Genomic DNA, 18,643 nt, shown 5'->3' on the forward strand with positions numbered 1-18,643 from the left:
GGTCTTCATTTTTGAATATCTTCTGCAGGTATACAACATAAGCATTCCAACTGGAAAGCTTTTCTCATCAAGCGCCTCACTGGAGCCAAAACTCTGCCACCCGACTTTAATGTCAGAGTAAGATCGAACCCGAAACAAATTCACATGAGCAAAAAGCCAGGACGCATCATTAACCCCTCAACGTTCCGACTGTTGAGAAGCAATTACATGTCTGTACAATGTCACTAGTCACTGGAATACGTCATGCCACATTTCATTGGAAAGCTAAACTCTTGGGATTCAAGATATGTCATTTAAAAATGTAAACGTCACAGAAACATCACAAACATTCTGAAACAATATACCCGAAAACTATAAAGCCGGGGTTGGGTATCCCACCAAAGACGTCATTTTACAGTAATCACATTTGATGATAGTACACAACCATGTCCTTACCTCTGCAAGAGCCCAACCGTGTAAAATATTTACTCCAAAACACACGATAATGCCGATAGATTAAAAAAAATAATAATAATCCACCGAAAACCATCTCTGCATCAATGGGCGTTCCTTGTTGCTAGTCGTCTGTTTAGCCCCATTACAGATGCTACCCTACTTCAGAACGAGACGGCTCTCCTCTTCTTTACACTTTACACCAACCATATTGAATGAATGCACGAGATATTAAACAATATAAACGTCAAAGTTCTTTGCGCACTAGAGTTACAGTACGCGTAGTACTGTATGTTTACACATGAACTAGGAAGTAGAAGCCGGATTTCTTCTTCGGGGTGGATGTGGCACCACACGCCGGTAGCAGAGGAAAGAAGCACTACAATAATGTCCTGTACATGGAAAATTGTGCACTCAATACAAAATCTAACTTGCAGCAATGTCCGGATATTTTTTGACACCCCAAAAAATTGTTCGTATCTACCGTTTTACGTAAGTCAAATGGTTTACAAATAAACAGACTAGTAAAACTATTTTCTATAGGCTGTTCGAAACTGTCCTGTGGTGAGGGGCCCTCTCCCACTGGGAGATGTGAGAATTCCCTCACCGCGGACTGCTGCGTGTTGTAAAAGGCGACTAAAGTGGATGGAGCGAGGGGACTGGGGATCATCTCCTCTCTATCTCTACTCCCTAAGAGACAGCAAGGCAAAGAAAGGGGGCGGGAGACCGAAACCCAGATACAGGGTCACTAAATGTGAGAGGAGTTGGAAGTAAAATGACTGAGGGGAAGAAAGAGGAGATCGGAAGGATGATGACTAAAAGGAAGGTTGGTGTGTTAGCCTTGAATAAAACAAAGATAAAAGGAAAGGGTGAATTACAGCTTGGAGGTATGTATGGTAGAAGGTTTGGAGTTACGGGTGGACATGCCAAAGAAGGAGTGGGTGTGCTTGTGAGTGAGAAATCAAAAGAAAAACTGGTGGAGTGGAAAGAGATATCTTCCAGATTAATGTGGGTAAGGTTAACGTGGGGTGTAGAAGTATGGATGTTTATAACTGCATATGGACCCGGTTCAGAAAGAAGAGCTGAGGAGAGAGAGGAGTTCTGGAAGGAGAAGACTCACAAATGTCTCAACTGTGCCTTTGATTTCAGGTTGACGAAAACACGCAGTTCCCCTTCAAGAAACTGATGCGGGTGGAGGTGGTGGATAAAAACTACCTATGCCGCACGCGAGTCGCCTTGGTGGAGCAAGTGATCGGCGGTCGGCTCCGTCTGGTCTATGAGGAGAGCCAGGACGGATCCGACGACTTCTGGTGTCACATGTACAGCCCGCTCATCCATAATATTGGATGGTCGCGCAGCATCGGACATCGCTTTAAAAGATCTGGTAGGTTGATAAGGCCGCTGCCCTGTTCAGTAGAGGATTTTACTCTATTGCAAAGATTTTAGCTTGTCAAGTGTAGTCCTGTTTATTTGTATTGTCGTTAATCACAAGAAGTCTCAAAGGGCTGTACAGACTACCGTGTTTTCACTACCATAAGGTGCACATAAAAGTCTCAGATTTTCTTTAAATTGTGCAGCGCGCCCTATTGTGCGGTGCCCCTTTCTGTGATTTAGAGCAGCGGACACAAACCAGCCTGGTGGGCTTAGTTTCGGGTGCAGGGGTGTCACAGGTTCGAGCCTAGGCTGAGTCATAGACTTACAACATCTTTGGCTGAAATTTGATGTTTTTGTCAGATTGTTCACGTTTCCAACTAACTGCGACATGTAAGCGATCTCTTGTGACTCCTACACATCTCCTGTGTTATGCAGAAGAAGACACATGACGTCACACGCAATTTGCTGAAGTACTCATGCATGCTAATGCCGTAGCATATCTAGCCATTTGAAAGGTATTGTTATTGTCTTGGTGCTTTAGTTTCATAAAACAGTTGTCATTTTTCCACCTGGACCAGAAGTATGGTGGCGCAGAACCTTTCATGAAAATAATGGACTGTTGACGCTTAGACTAACGTGTCTGCGGGGATTGTTGTTCGAAAAACCCGGCATCAGTTCCAAGGATCTGCACGGAAAGGACCCTGAAAGTTAAGAAAATGAACTGTTTTAATGGGGATTTAGTGAAGCTGTTCTAGTCAGAAACAGAGGACGACTGTTTTGTTTGATATGGATTATTGGTAAAAAGTGAGTTTTGCACCAGCTCTTTTCTTATTTTATTTTTCTTTGAAATCAATACTTAAACAAACCACAACAAAAATCTGTTTTGCTTCAGTCGTATTTATAAATACGCACACTTTTATGCTTGTCTGTGTTGTTTTAACGTGGCCAGCGCTCTATCCTGTGGTTCGTATTGTGTAGTTTTGAATACAGAAATAAAATCAGCTGCAGAGATTGCGTCTTTTAACGCTGTGCGCCCTATGGTTGTGAAATTACAATACTATTACACCATCCCCTGATTTAGAACAGACATGAGGGCAAGGAAATACTCTAAATCCTCAGCATGAGGAAATGAAGAAACCTTGAAGGGAAATCCGCATTCCAGGGTGACCAGGCTTCAATTGCAAGGGTATATATAGGTAATATAAAAGCTATTAAATCTAAGTAAACCACTTTCATTAAGGTTGCAGATCAAATCTCAGGGGGCAGAGCATTCCACAGCACTAGGGCCAGAAAGTAGAACACACTCTAACCCAGGACTCGGCAACCTTTATTGTGTGGAGTGCCACTTTCAAATTTCCTAGTAAATCGGTGTGCCAGTGTGTTTTTTTTCAGTGTGCTTTATGTCCATAAGAGCTGTAATTTTACACCAGTTCAAATATACAACATGGCTATATATCGAAATCGTATAACTCACCAATTTATCTTCCACTATTCTTGTTCATCAATTAACTAAAAATAGAATGTGAAAAACAAGTGAAAAGGCCTGTAGCCATCCATGACTTCAACTTTTTACCACAAGAATGAACCTGAATGAACCATTCTTGATCAACAATGAACTACAATAAAAACAAGTGCTATGGACAGCTTCCATACCATTCATCAATGATATCTTTTTGCAGAAAATATCAAAATTTGAAATAACAGCAACAAAGCAGAAGGCACGGGCGCATGCATACACACGCTTCTAAAAAATATTCGACATCAGTAAATGGTTTTCTGTGCTTTGCTATGCAGTGAACAATGTGATAACTTGCTTCAGTGGTGGTGTTTTTAGCGGTGACAAAGGTCTTCAGGGTCTGTGTTTATTGGCCATACCTGGACACTGCGTGTTTTGATGTCTGTCTTGTCAGACTCATCCTTGAATTCATGTTCATGTTCTCGAGGCATAATGCACAAACAGCACGTTTTTTTTCACAGTCCCATTCGTCCGTCCACGCTGGCTGGAAAGAACGAGATGTTTTTGCTAGAGGAGCTGTCATGATTTGTCTATTTATCGTGCACGTGGTTTTTGTTGGCTGGGTTAAAACACGGAGCTCTCCTTTGCGCGCAAACTCACACACACAAAGCAGAGGAGGAGGGGCGCTACCGTAAACACGGCGCGCAACTGAAAATGTCTGAATTTCAGGTTAAAATGCATTTAAAAAAAAAAATCATTATTATCTTGCCGTGCGCTCGCGTGCCAGCAGTGGCACGCGTGTCATAGGTTGCCGACCCCTGCTTTAACCTGTGGATTTCCTCTTGGATTACTACTAGACCATTAATTTCCAAGCAAAGGGTCCGCACAGGAACTTAGGGAGAATTTAAATCTGAAAGATGTGACGGGAGCAAGCATAATTTTGTCGTCATACCGAAAGAACCTTAAAATTACATTTTACACTGAAAGGGAGCCAGTTGCGGTTCAGCCAAAATCAGGGCAATGTGATCAACTTTCTTGCCTTAGGTAAAAGCCTCGCTGCAGCATTTTGTACGAGCTGCAGGCTTTTGATGCTAAACTTCGGGAGACCGGAGAGTAGAACATTGCAATAATCAAGACGGGAGGTATAAACACAAGTAGTATAATCTTGGCATCAGACTGGGACAGCAAAGGGCAAATTTTTGCAATGTTGCGAAAATGGAAAAAGGCTGTCAAGGAGAGATCAGGTTCGAATTTGTGACTTTTAACATTTGCTTGTGAAATTTATGTTTTTACAGATGTAACAAAGAAAATGGAAGGTCAAATTGATGCTCCCCCGCAGCTTTTCCAAAAGGTAAAAAAATAACTTGTTCCTTCTCAAACACCGTTTAGCTCTCAATGGGAGAAAAATGTGAATTGAGGACAACATCCATTTCCATACAGTTTTAACAGCTGTTGTATATTAAAAAGAAACACCGTTCCAAGAGTAGGCACACCCAAGAAAGATGTAAAAGACAATGGCGTGGCTCAAAAAAAACACGAAAGGGAAACTACTTAAGGCAGCTCAGTCACGCTGACTGAATGTCTACAGTTAAAGGCAGTAGCAGCAGGCAGGCCACAGCATCCTCTCTGCTCCTCTAAGTCTTGTAGGCAAATTGAAGGGGGTCAACCCTTGGAGTGCTTACTGGAAGCTGGTGTTGAGCACCAGCTTCTCCTGGCACTTAATAATTATGGATGTAGGTATGCTATGGAGCGGTAGTGGTAGAGTTCTATGGGTCTGGGTTTTTTGGGTACTGGTTGCTGTTTTCCACAGTGTGGGTTTTGTGGCAGTCATATAGCTTTCGCAAAAGAGTGATTATGTGATAAAGGGAGAGCTCCATGGCTGAGTTCTTAACCACCGTAGCTGGGATGCCATCTGACCCAGACATCAGCCAGCTCTTAGACCTGCTGCTTTCAAGCAGGCACTACAGGTGTATCAAAGCAAAAACAAACAAATTAAGGAAAATCTTCTTCTCAAACAGATGTGACCGCCCTGAACTACTGTCTACAGCATCCATGAGCACAATGTGCTGTACAACAGCGACTCTGAATATGTTCATATTATATATCATTAATTTATTGTCTTTAAGTCCTCCACTTTTTATATAATCGTACAGAGATCCCTCGCTACTTCGTGGTTCAGTTATCACTGGTTTACTCTGTAGCGGGGGATTTTTTTTATTTTTATTTTTTTTTAAAGACCGAATAAAAAAATAACATGCTTCCTTTACCATTGAGGAACATTTTGGGCAGCCAACATTTAAGCCGATTGGCAGTTCAATTTAAATGAAATACCCAACAAATGCTTCCTGCACTGATGGTACTGCTATCGCGAAATCGCTCTCGCTGTGCGTGTTAGTAGGGAGCGGGTGCATCCCAGATTAATGCTAATTGGCTGGCACCTCTTGACTTGAAATCTCCGATGCCGGTTGGCCAATTCATTTTCGTCATGTCGAGTTTCATACTGCACGTTTTTCAGCATTTCGCAGAAAAGAGATTGTGTCCCGGTCCTTTCGTCACGCCGCCGAAACAGTGCATCTGCCGAACCCTTTGTTCTCTCTCTCAGTCGGCAGGGTTTTGTTAAAGGTGATCAGAGCAACATCACGATCAGTCGGAAACAAGATACCCGAATATTATAAAGAATCCGTAACTCACCATTACGTCCCCTGGCCGTCTTCAACTTTTCTCTTGAGTTTCTAGTTATGTCTATAACTCTAATTTTCGCCCACAAACACTTCAATGGGAAAGTCAAAGATGCGCAGCATGGATCTATAAAAAGTGAATCATTGACTTGAACAAGTCAGGAGAGTCCCCTGGAGCCATTTCAAAGCGGCTGTCGGTCCCAAAAACAACAGTGCAAACAATTGTAAGTATAAAGTGCATATATCACCTGCTGCTAAGCGAAAATTGGTCAGAAGGGCAAAGATTCAACTGAGAATCACCAAAAAGCAGATCTGCCAAGAATTAGAAGCTGCTGGAACATAGGTGTCAGTGTCCACAGTCAAGCGTGTTATGCATCTCCATGGACTGAAATGCTTCCATACAAAAAGGAAGCCATCGAAGCGGAACCTTAATGCTCGACTAAAGTTTACTGCTGTTCATATGGACAAAGATCAGACCTTCTGGAGGAAAGTTCTGTGGTCAGACAAAACAAAAATTGAGCTATTTGGCCACAATGCCCAGCAATATGTTTGGAGGAGAAAAGGTGAGGCCTCTAACCCCAAGTACACAATGCCCACCGACAAGCATGTTGGTGGTAGTATTATGCTCTGGGGCTGTGGGGCTGTTTTGCTGCCAATCGAACTAGTTCTTTACAGAGTAAATGGGATAATGAAGAAGGTTTACGTTCACATTCTTCAAGATAAGCTAAAGTCATCAGCCCGATGATTGGGTCTTGTGCGCAGTTGCGTGTTCCAACAGGACAATGACCCCAAACAAACATCAAAAGTGGTAATGGAATGGCTAAATCAGTCTAGAATTAAAGTTTCATAATAGCTCCATTGAGAACTTGCGGACAATGCTGAAGAAAGAAGTCCAAATTTAACTGAACTGCACCAATTTGCGGAGTGGTCAATAATTCAACCAGAAGCTTGTGGATGGCTACCAAAAGTGCCTAACTGAAGTGGAAATAACCAAGGCACTTGTTAACAAATATTAGCGCTGCTGTATGTAAATTTTTGACACAGCAGTTTTGAGCACTTTTTCTTTTAAACCATAATAAAGTCGTAAACGAACCAAACGTCATAAATGTTTTTTGTGACAAAGAACTCTGTTCCAATCACTATCAGGGAAAAATTACAGTAGTCAAAAAACTGGAAACTCAAGAAAGCCATGACATTATGTTCTTCACAAGTGTATGGAAACCTTTGACCACAACTATAATATATATATAATATCTCATCTCATCTCATTAGCCGTACCACTTATCCTCATTAGGGTCGCGGGGGGGCTGGAGCCCATCCCAGCCATCTCCGGGCAGTGGGCAGGGGACACCCTGAACTGGTTGCCAGCCAATCACAGGGCACACAGGGACAGACAACTCATTCGCTCATTCACACCTAGGGACAATTTGGACCGGCCAATTCACCTGAAATGCATGTTTTTGGAACGTGGGAGGAAACCGGAGTGCCCGGAGGAAACCCACGCAAGCACGGGGAGAACATACAAACTCCGCACAGGAAGTCTGGAGCTGGATTTGAACCCACGACAGTTCCCATGACATGAACTGTGCCGCACAAGCGCTAACCACTGCTCCGCCGTGCTGCCCTATATATAATATATATATATATATATATGCCCGGAGATGGCTGGGATGGGCTCCAGCCCCCCCGCGACCCTAATGAGGATAAACGGTACGGCTGATGAGATGAGATATATATATATATATATATATGCCCGGAGATGGCTGGGATGGGCTCCAGCCCCCCCGCGACCCTAATGAGGATAAGCGGTACGGCTGATGAGATGAGATTATATATATATATATATATACACACCATATTTTCCGCACTATAAGGCGCACCTAAAAGCCTTTATTATTTTCAAAAGCTGACCATGCGCCTTATAATACAGTGCGCCTTATATATGGATCAATTTTAAGTCGCAAAGTCTTGCAACTAAGGCAAGCAGTCGCCGACTAGATTTCCCCCCGAAGGCGAAGTAGTCCGCGGTGTATGCTGGGATTTATATACCGGCTTTTCATTTCCTAACCAATGTGTCAATCATCATTTGAATCAGTCACTATTGGCTAAAGTTATTCAGAGGTAAAGGGGGCGGATCCTTTTTATCATTTACAGGCTTGCATAGGCTAAAGGGGCGAAACAAAGCCTGTAATTGGCCGAAAAAGATGAATGTGAATCACACGTTGGGTTGCACTACGGCATAAAGAAAACATTTTTTACTATTCTGTATTTGTAAATATTTCACTCTCCTGGATTTACTACACTCACGGTTGTAAGAAGACCATGGTTACGTATCATTATTGAACGTGATGGCTGCAAATGAACTTAGGTGAGCTATGCGGCTTTATATTTTCCCGGTATCTTGTTTTAGAACAATCTTGATGTTTCTGTGATGAGCCTATTTTTAAACTAAATTCAATTCAAAGTGTTTATTGTCATATGCACAGTAAAGAACACAGTTTCCCTGCACAATAAAATTCTTATTTTGCTGTCCACACAGTTGCCAGCAAAAAATGGAAACTAAGAAATGTTGGGCATTTCTTGAATCCCAAGACTTTAACCTTCCGAATGATATTTGGAACGATGCATTTGAGTGATTGGTGACATCGTACAGACACTGTTTCCGTACATGTCTGAGACACGTATTTGCTTCTTTGCAAGCTTTCGGAATTTTAAGGGGGTAATAAGTTTGACATAACTATCTGACTGTTTTATCGACGTTCCCATTGTGGCGCCTTATAATCCGATGCGCCTTATGTATGGAAAATATAGGACCAAAAACTATTTTTTGGGGGTGCGCCCTATAACCCGGTGCGCCTTATTGTGTAGAAAATACGGTGTGTGTATGTATATATATATATATATACTGGACTGTCTCAGAAAATTAGAATATTGTGATAAAGTTCTTTATTTTCTGTAATGCAATTAAAAAAACGAAAATGTCATACATTCTGGTTTCATTTCACATCAACTGAACTATTTCAAGCCTTTTATTATTTTAATATTGCTGAATTTGGCTCACAGCTTAAGAAAACTCAAAAATCCTATCTCAAAATATTAGAATATCATGAAAAAGTATACAAGTAGGCTATTCAACTAATCACCTGAATCATCTAATTAACTCGAAACACCTTGCGAGGGTTTCCTGAGCCTTAAAAACACTCAGCTTGGTTCAGTAAACTAAATCACTGCTGATCTGACTGCTGTCCAGAGGACCATCATTGATACCCTCCATCAGGAGGGTAAGACACAAAAAGAAATTTCTCAAAGAGCAGGCTGTTCACAGAGTGCAGTTTCAAAGCATATCCACAAAAAGTCTGTTGGAAGGGAAAAATGTGGCCGGAAACGCTTCACAACCAAGAGAGATGACCGCAGCCTTAACAAAATTGTGAAGAAGAGCCGCTTCCAGAATTTGAGGGAGCTTCAAAGACAGTGGGCTGAAGCTGGAGTCCAGGTATCAAAAGCCACAGTTCACAGACGTGTCCGGGAAATGGGCTACAATAGCCGTATTCCCATGGTCAAGCCACTTCTGAACTCAAAACAACAGAAGAAGCGTCTGACTTGGGCTATGGAGAAGAAGCACTGGACAGTTGCAGAGTGGTCCAAAGTCCTCTTTTCAGACGAAAGCAAGTTTTGCATTTCATTTGGAAGTCAAGGCGCCAGAGTCTGGAGAAAGGCTGGAGAAGAGCAAAATCCAAGTTGCTTGAAATCCAGTGTGAAGTTCCCACAGTCAGCAATGGTTTGGGGAGCCATGTCAGCTGCTGGTGTTGGTCCACTGTGTTTCATCAAGTCCAGAGTAAATGCAACTGTGTACCAAGAGATTTTAGAGCACTACATGCTTCCATCTGCTGAAAAGCTCTATGGAGATGAGTATTTCATTTTCCAGCATGATCTGGCACCTGCCCACAGTGCCAAAACCACCAGTAACTGGTGCACTGACCATGGCATCACTGTCCTTGATTGGCCTGCTAATTCCCCTGACCTGAACCCCATCGAGAATTTGTGGGGTATAGTTAAGAAGAAGATGAAAGACACCAGACCTACAAATGCAAATGAGCTGAAGGCCGCTATCGAAGCATCCTGGGCATCAATAACACCTCAGCAATGCCACAGGCTGATTGCCTCCATGCCACGCCGGATTGATGCAGTAATCCGTGCAAAAGGATTCCCAACCAAGTACTGAGTGCATCAATGGACATTTTCAAATGTTTGATTTAGTTTTGCTGTTATAAAATTATTTTTTTTACTTGGTCTGAGGAAGTATTCTAATATTTTGAGATAGGATTTTTGAGTTTTTTTCAGCTGTAAGCCAAAATCAGCAATATTCAAATAATAAAAGGCTTGAAATAGTTCAGTTGATGTGTAATGAATCCAGAATGTATGACATTTTTGTTTTTTTAATTGCATTACAGAAAATAAAGAACTTTATCACAATATTCTAATTTTCTGAGACAGTCCAGTATATATATATACACACATACAGTGGAACCTCAGTTCTCGACCATAATCCGTTCGAGAACAGATTTGTTCAATCACCGAAATCAATTTTCCCATTAAAAATAATGTAAATCGTTTTAATCCGTTCCAACACCCTGAATGTTTACCATGAATGTTTAACGTAAACATGAAGCTAACCCAGGCTAATCGTACGTTCGCGTTATCGTACTCATCTATACGAACATTACGCTAACATAAACGTGAAAAAAGAAAATAATCAGGTCGTTTACAAGTCAAGTTCTCCAGGCTGACTGCAGCATTTCTGACTCTTTTTGGGAGATATATATATATATATATATATATATATATATATATACATATATGTGTGTGTGTGTGTCTATATATACACAGCGTCTTACATGGCTGCAATACATTTTGAAGCGCTTTGGAAGGTCATTGACTTGATAAGCGCTATATAAATGCAGATCATTTCGTATGTTCACAATTTGGACCGGCCACTTCAACTGAAATGAATGTCTTTGGAATGTGGGAGGAAACCGGAGTGCCCGGAGGAAACCCACGCAAGCACGGGGAGAGCGTGTGTGTGTGTGTGTGGGCAGCACGGCGGCGCAGTGGTTAGCGCGTATGCGGCACAGTTCTAAGGTCTTGGGAACCTTCTGTGTGGCTTTAAATCCAGCTACCCAGGGATCAGAATTTTCCGCGGATCTGCGGATTTCCCCTGTTTTTGAACACCAAAGGTCATTCCCGTAAATCGTCTAATTTCGATGAGAAAATATTTTGGGGGGGTGAGGTATGATACGTGACTGTTTCATCACCCCAAGTTAGCAGTTAGAGATCGCGAGAAAAATCGGCAAAAAGAAGCAAATAGATCGACTCCTACCATTGGTCGATAGGTTCGCTGATAACCAATCAGCGGAGCTTTTGTTCAGAGCATTGGCTTTCTCAAACATGGCGCTCCTTCCAATCTTTTCAAACGGTGAAATGAGTGTTTGAAAAAGTAAATATGAAAATACTAAGAAAAGAAGACGAGGCTTTTGTCTCCGAGATTTATAAAGGAATCAAGAATAAATTTAAGTGGTCATGGCTGGAGAAGACTGTCACAGTAAACGTTAAAATCGGCGCAAAGATCGAGGAAGTTACAGAAACTTTGAGCCAGTTCATCGCAAAGTGTGATGTTCCAGGGAAAGCAAAGTGTCTATACTGTGTCGATCTGATCAATTATGGTACGCGAGGTTGTGTGGCACTGATCGATCATGCTAAAATGAACAAGCACAAAGCAAAAATAGCTTGCCGGCGATCAAATTATGCACTCGGATCCACATTTAAAATCGGCAGTGAAACTAACAGTAACACCACCGGTTCAACATTATTGGCCGTTCCAAATCCTTCCACTTCAAATACTAGCAGCAGTCAACCACTGGTTCCCCTGTGTGACAGAAAATCCCAATCTGAGGTATTTATAAATCTATTTATTTATGAAATGATTTTATCTTTTGTGTTTATACAATATTTAGAACAGGATAAACAAAATTTATGACATGTATTTTCTTTAAGCATGTTTAGTTTGTGCATTTTATTTTCAAATTAATGATGAATGGGGGTGGGGTTGGGGGGTTTTTAAGGGTTATTGATCTATCTTCGTTATTCATTATCCATTATCCGTTATCGGTCAGTTCATTATATGCTACAAAGCCTAGGAGCCGGGACACTTACTCTCAGCCAAAAGGCCAAGCTAAGGTCCTAGCCCTAAAGCCTTGTTGCGATCATTGCGAATGCACCGTTCCCGGAGGTACTGCAATACCGGGCCGGGCCAAGCTAAGGACCTAGCAAAAAGGCCAAGCTAAAGATCTAGCATTAAAGCCTGGTTATTAATGTATATATTTTCATATATATTTTTGATTAGTAGCTAAATACAAGGTCCATCTTCATCATCAAAACACAACAACAATGTGATGGTTGTAACATTGTAATCCCCCAATTGTTTTAAACATCTTAAACCTGAAAAAAATACATGGTTTCTGTTTTGTTGGATTTAATTCATTCTAGTGCAATTTTCACATAGCAAATAAGATAAATGCTGTTGGCTTCAGGGGGGCTTCGCCGCCCTGAGCCCCCCCACCGGGCTCCGCCCTGGACCTGGCCAGGGCCTGCGGCCCCTGGACCCTGGCTATTTCAGCTGAAAATGAAAATCTCCATTCTGATCCCTGGCTACCGGACTTACTGTGCGGAGTTTTTATGTTCTTCCCGTGCTTGCGTGGGTTTCCTACGGGCACTCCGGTTTCCTCCCACATTCCAAAAACATGCATTTCAGGTGGATTGGCCGGTCCAAATTGTCCCTAGGTGTGAATGAGCGAGCGAGTGGTCTGTCCCTGTGTGCCCTGCGATTGGCTGGCAACCAGTTCAGGGTGTCCCCTGCCCCCCGACCGATGATTGCTGGGATGGGTTCCAGCACCCCCCCGCGATCCTACTGAGGATAAGCGGTGCAGCTAATGAGATGAGATTATATATATATATATATATGTATATATGTGTGTGTGTGTATTGGGTGATTTAAAGGTGCAAGAGTCAGTGAAAGAAATGAAAGGGGGGAAGGCACCTGCGTTGGATGGTTGTACTGCTGAATGCCTGCGGATCTACAGAACAGAAGTCAATGGAAGGAGACCAAGAGGAAGGCCGCGATTGAACAAGTCAGAGTCACCTGGAGCCATTTGGATGGATGGTGTTATGAGTGCACTGCAGGAAAGAGGTCTAAATATAATGGTAGCTAGAGCTCTTGTCGGTGATAAAAAGGAGTGAAGAGGTGTTATGAAAGGATAGTGGGATTGTGGACGCGTTCTTAAGGATGGGCTGGGCACCCGTATGATGCAGCATGGGTAAACCAGTGAAAGTTGTCGGGCCCTGCTGTTGAACAAAAGAGTGTGTTGTGTCACCCTGACCCGAGTGACATGGCCGCTTTCTGGTGTCCCATTTCATCTGGAGGGACGAAAGCATGACCAACTTAGGTGCCGAGGTGCCTAACTTGTTTGGGCAATTGGGTTGGCCATGGTCCAAAAATGTTTGTGTGTTTTTTTGCAAATTTTTCTTTTCCCTTTTATTTTTTTTTGTTATTGTATGTGTTAGTCTTGCTGTCACCCCTCTTGAGGGATATGACCAAGGTAGATAGATGTGTGTGTGTGTTTGTATAATATATAAAATATGTGTTGCGTTAAGCATCCTTTTTTGTGTGATCGAACTGCAATGGCTGATCATTAGGTTAGAGACGTGGACCAAAGTGCGGACTGGTTTAAGGACGGTATGAAGTTAGAAGCTATCGACCCCCTCAACCTCTCAGCCATATGTGTAGCCACCGTTCGAAAGGTGAGTGTCATTGACCCGGTGGGGTTGGGTCTCTGGCTCGGCTATGAACATGGCTTCCTGCCCAGGTCTTGGCGGATGGCTACTTGATGATCGGGATTGACGGTTCTGAGGCTGTGGATGGGTCGGACTGGTTTTGCTATCACGGCACCTCGCCCTCCATCTTCCCTGTCGGTTTTTGTGAAATTAACAGCATCGAACTTACCTCCCCTCGAGGTAGGCCATGCCCACTTTTCCAATTTTAATTGGCAGTCGGGCCAGATAAATAAACGAGCTTCTTTCTCCTGCAGGGTACAATAAGCTGCCGTTCAAATGGTTCGACTACCTCAGAGAAACGGCGTCCATAGCTGCTCCCGTTAAACTCTTTAACAAGGTGGGCTACAATGTTATTTTCTTGGTCGGGAAAACTGGGCTAATCTCGAAAGCAAAAGCTGTTGGAACTTTTGACGTCGGCAGGAAATTCCTAATCATGGATTTCGGCGAGGCATGAAGCTAGAGGCGGTGGACCTGATGGAGCCGCGTCTGGTGTGCGTAGCCACTGTCACCAGGATAGTCCATCGGTTGCTGCGGATCCACTTTGACGGCTGGGAGGATGAGTACGACCAGTGGGTGGATTGCGAGTCGCCCGACCTTTATCCTGTGGGCTGGTGCCAGTTGACAGGCTACCAACTCCAACCTCCCGCTTCCCAGAGTAAGCCTTCCGTTTTAGCCCTCCGCTTGCTCACACTAGAGCAAATATTGCACAGCAGAGTCCCGACTACAGTTCACAGATTCACGGTGTTACACCAACATAACCTGTTTTGGCTGTACGTCTCTAAAATCCTGTAAATGGAAGCTCTTTAAACAATGTTATGTTCACTGTTGAGACCCTTTATGACAGGGGTCGGGAACCCATGACTCACGAGCCAATATGGCTTTTTTTAATTAGTACAATTGGCTTGGAAATAAAACCCGACTTGCGCAATATTGAATGTATTATATGTGGACCGATTGTCGCACGTGCAAAGCCGAGAGTATACTGACTGCTCGAGAGTTCAGTCAAGTTTTTTTAGGACACAATTTCAACTTCAGTTTATAGTCAAAATGTCACACCAACAGACCCCGTTTTGGCTGTCAATCGCCCTAGTAATCTTTTCTGTGGCTCATTTAAAAAACGTATGTTCCTTGTTGAGACACTTTATGATTAAAAGCCACAGAACAAACTCTAAGCACCCTAAAGCTTGAGAAAGGCATTTAAAGTGATTTGATTTGAGAAATCGTCACAGTGAAATTTGTTACCTGCAGAAATCCGGTGTCCAGCACAATGTGTGAGTTTTAACTAGTTATTACCACTAAAACATTATACCACATACTTTTCGATAAACCAGGTAGCACAAAGTGCTACATACTTTAACCGGTTAGCTAACACGAAACGTTATGGTACTGACCTGTGTAACAATGACTACTTTTCCATTAATTAGAGTTGAACAAATGCCTCCAACCCAGCCCTCGGCAAACTGATTGTATGCTTTCAGTGATTTCCAGGCCCGAAACTGCTCCCATGTGTAAAAACTTCTGGCTAGTATGAGACGATTGTACACATGATAGTACTGTATCTGACGCAAATCTGCATAATCTCTGCTGACTGTTTCTTTTCTTAATTCATATGGGTCCACCGGTATTAATAACAGAAATGTTTGCATCATATCTGCCTGTTTTTGTAAGAGAACCTTTTATAAGATGGGTCACCTTGTCTTCTCATAATAGCTTTAAAAGTATTACACCGGATAAAATTCGCTGGTAAAGTGGTGTAAACATTGCTCTTTGCCATCGAAGATGCCCGTCCCGGAGGGGTCATGTGGTCTGTGGGAACTATGTACCGTAAATTCCGGACTATAAGCCGCTACTTTTTTCCCAAACCTTCAACCCTGTGGCTTATTCAGTGATGCGGCCAATTTATGTAATTTTTCTAACAGCCGCCAGCGGCGCTCGAGTACAAAAGGTAAGATTTAGACCGGTGGAATATATGCGCCGAGGAAGACTGCAACTTCTTAGCTTGTGCACAAATTAAATTAGCATAGACATATCCTCATCATGCAAATTGCACAAAGAAAGGCACATGACGTAGCTTTCAAGCTCAAAGCAAACGAGCAGTCCGATAAAAATAGAAACAGAGCTACTGCACGTAAACTTCACTTTGCGAGCGTGTTGCTAGCGTGTTATTGAATAAGGGAGCATGGGACGACGTCTATATGACAGTCTCCTTCCCATACTGGGGATGATGACTTTGATGACGTCAGTTATAAGGGGGAAGATGAGGACGGTTTACCGTGGTTTCTGCAAGTACGGTATGTTTTTTTTTAACAGACCCGTTTACTGTGCTGCGAGCGTGTTACTAGTAGCGTTTTGCTACCCTTCACAGGCACGGTTTGGGATGAAAGTTATAATATTATAATTAAAGCTTTGAAAACTCTCGGTGTACAGTCTTTCTTTGTAAATATGTGTAACCGATGTACAATATGTATTTGCACCTGTATATTTTTGTAATGTATTTATTTGAGACACTTATCCTGATATGTTTTGCGAATTAAAAAAGAGGGCCGGAGCAAACGCGGGCTGACGGGAAGTGGGATAAAGGAGAGTGAGAAAAAAAAAATCTAAATATTTTGGTTAAGTTTCCAGACCGTGCTCTACAAAAAAAGGGACTAAACAGAACACAAAGTACCTGAAAACTGACAAGCAAAGACAAAACAACCTAACGTAAGGTGGATTTGTCCTTTCAGGTAGCAGAGAAATGTCTCAGGTGCTACCCAAACAGAAGAAGAAGGTCCAGCAGTATAAAGGCCAAAAGAAAAGTAAGCCCTCTTTTTTTTCCATCAACAGTAGAGGACTTTCTTTGAAGGTGCTGTCACTGAATGACAGACATCGAAAACAAGGATGTGAGCAGGGAGGCCTCTCCGAATGTGTTCCTCACTTTGTTTTTGGGGCGCCACAGAAGGCCTCCTTCCCTATGTAGTTTGTCCTGATAGAATATGACACTTTGAAAAGCACTCTGAGCCAAGTCTGAGCATCGGTGAGCAACATCAATCTCAAGTGTGGCAACCAAATCATAAGTAAACATGTGCAAAACCTCCTCCCTCATCTGCTACCTTATCGTGGTGGTGGAGTTTGTGTGTCCCAATGATCCTAGGAGCTATGTTGTCGAGGGCTATAAGCCCCTTGTAGGGTCACCCATGGCAAACAGGTTCTAGGTGAGTGGCCAGACAAAACGCAGATCAGAAGACGCCTTATGACAACAAAAAACATTGGTCCTCAATTTTCCTCGCCCGGACGCGGGTTACCTGGAGGTGAGGTCCGCTGGCGAGCCCTTAGTAGCCGGACCTTTACCCACGGGGTCCAGCCGGGCACAGCCCGAATGAACGATGTGGGACCCTCTTCCCATGGGCTCACCACCTGTAGGAGGGGCCAAAGGGGTCGGGTGCGTAGAGAGTGTTGGAGAAATTGGAGGTTCGATAATCGAGAGAAAAGTCTTCTCATATGTGGATAAGGAAAACAGGAGCCAGCCTCGTGGAGGGAGATACAACTTTATTGATGCGTCAATGAAGATATCAGAGAGCTGGGAACATGACAATGTATTTAAAGCTGGTAGTGACGATTAGGCTTCGATTGAGTACACCCCAAAAGGCGGTCCTGTATCACGTATCAAGTACAGAGCGTCCCGTCCCTTGCACGCTATCTTCAAGGAAACTTAATGTCTGCCAAGAGTATCTTCAAGGATGTCTACCCGACCTTTTCCCACAACTGTAAGCAAGTCTTTCTAAATTTCTACATGTATGCAAATCTATTCTACATTTCTACATGTATGCAAATCTATTCTACAAATGCAAGTGTATTTACCACAACAAGAGCTGGGTAGCGGCCAAGGGAGGGGTTCTTGGCGCGACGATCCCCGGCTACAGAAACTGGCTTTTGGGACATGGAACGTTACCTCTCTGGCAGGGAAGCAGCCCGATTTGGTGTGTGAGGTTGAGAAATTCCGACAAGATAGTCGGACTTACCTCCACGCACGGCTTGGGCTCTGGTACCAGTCCTCTCGAGAGGGGTTGGACTCTCTTCCACTCTGGAGTTGCCCGTGGTGAGATGCGCAAAGCCGGTGTGGGCATATAAGTTGCACCACGGCTCGGCGCCTGTACGTCGGGGTTCACCCCAGTAGACAAGAGGGTAGCCTCCCTCCGTCTTCAGGTGGGGGGACGGGTCCTGACCGTTGTTTGTGCTTATGCACCAAATAGCAGTTCAGAGTACCCAGTCTTCTTGGAGTCCTTAGAGGGTGTGCTTGAGAGCGCGCCACCTGGGGACTCCCTCGTACTGCTGGGAGACTTCAACGCTCACGTGGGCAATGACAGTGAGACCTGGAGGGGCGTGATTGGGAAGAACGGCCCCCCTGACCTGAACCCAAATGGTGTTTCGTTATTGGACTTCTGTGCCCGTCATGGTTTGTCCATAACGAACACCATGTTCAGACATAATGGTGTCCATATGTGCACTTGGCACCAGGATACCCTAGGCCGTAGTTCGATGATCGACATTTCGTCGGACCTGCGGCCGCATGTTCTGGACACTCGGTTGAAGAGAGGGGCGGATCTGTCAACGGATCACCACCTGGTGGTGAGTTGGCTTCGATGGTGGGGGAAGATGCCGGTCCGTCCCGGCAGACCCAAGCGTGTTGTGGGGGTCTGTTGGGAACGGCTGGCAGAAACTCCTGTCAGAAGAAGTTTCAACTCACACCAACGGCAGAACTTTGCCCATGTCCCGAGGGAGCCGGGGGACATTGAGTCCGAGTGGATCATGTTCCGCGCCTCCATTGTCGAAGCGG

The 18,643-nt window shown here is 43.6% G+C and overlaps 1 protein-coding gene across 1 annotated transcript in view; it reads left to right on the top strand.

The window, feature by feature from the left end:
• Positions 1 to 18,643, top strand: part of mbtd1 (mbt domain containing 1) — a 43,193-nt gene that overhangs the window by 7,387 nt on the left and 17,163 nt on the right. The window contains exons 8-15 of the mRNA XM_088323071.1: positions 29 to 117; positions 1,582 to 1,816; positions 4,558 to 4,613; positions 13,690 to 13,794; positions 13,860 to 14,007; positions 14,082 to 14,164; positions 14,248 to 14,482; positions 16,554 to 16,625. Coding sequence (XP_088179197.1) covers positions 29 to 117; positions 1,582 to 1,816; positions 4,558 to 4,613; positions 13,690 to 13,794; positions 13,860 to 14,007; positions 14,082 to 14,164; positions 14,248 to 14,482; positions 16,554 to 16,625 — 1,023 coding nt within the window. The remainder of the gene's footprint in view (positions 1 to 28; positions 118 to 1,581; positions 1,817 to 4,557; positions 4,614 to 13,689; positions 13,795 to 13,859; positions 14,008 to 14,081; positions 14,165 to 14,247; positions 14,483 to 16,553; positions 16,626 to 18,643) is intronic.

The sequence above is a fragment of the Urocampus carinirostris genome, chromosome 19 (genome assembly GCF_059441175.1).
Source record: "Urocampus carinirostris isolate Australia breed hairy pipefish chromosome 19, RoL_Ucar_1.0, whole genome shotgun sequence".
Lineage (NCBI taxonomy): Eukaryota > Metazoa > Chordata > Actinopteri > Syngnathiformes > Syngnathidae > Urocampus > Urocampus carinirostris.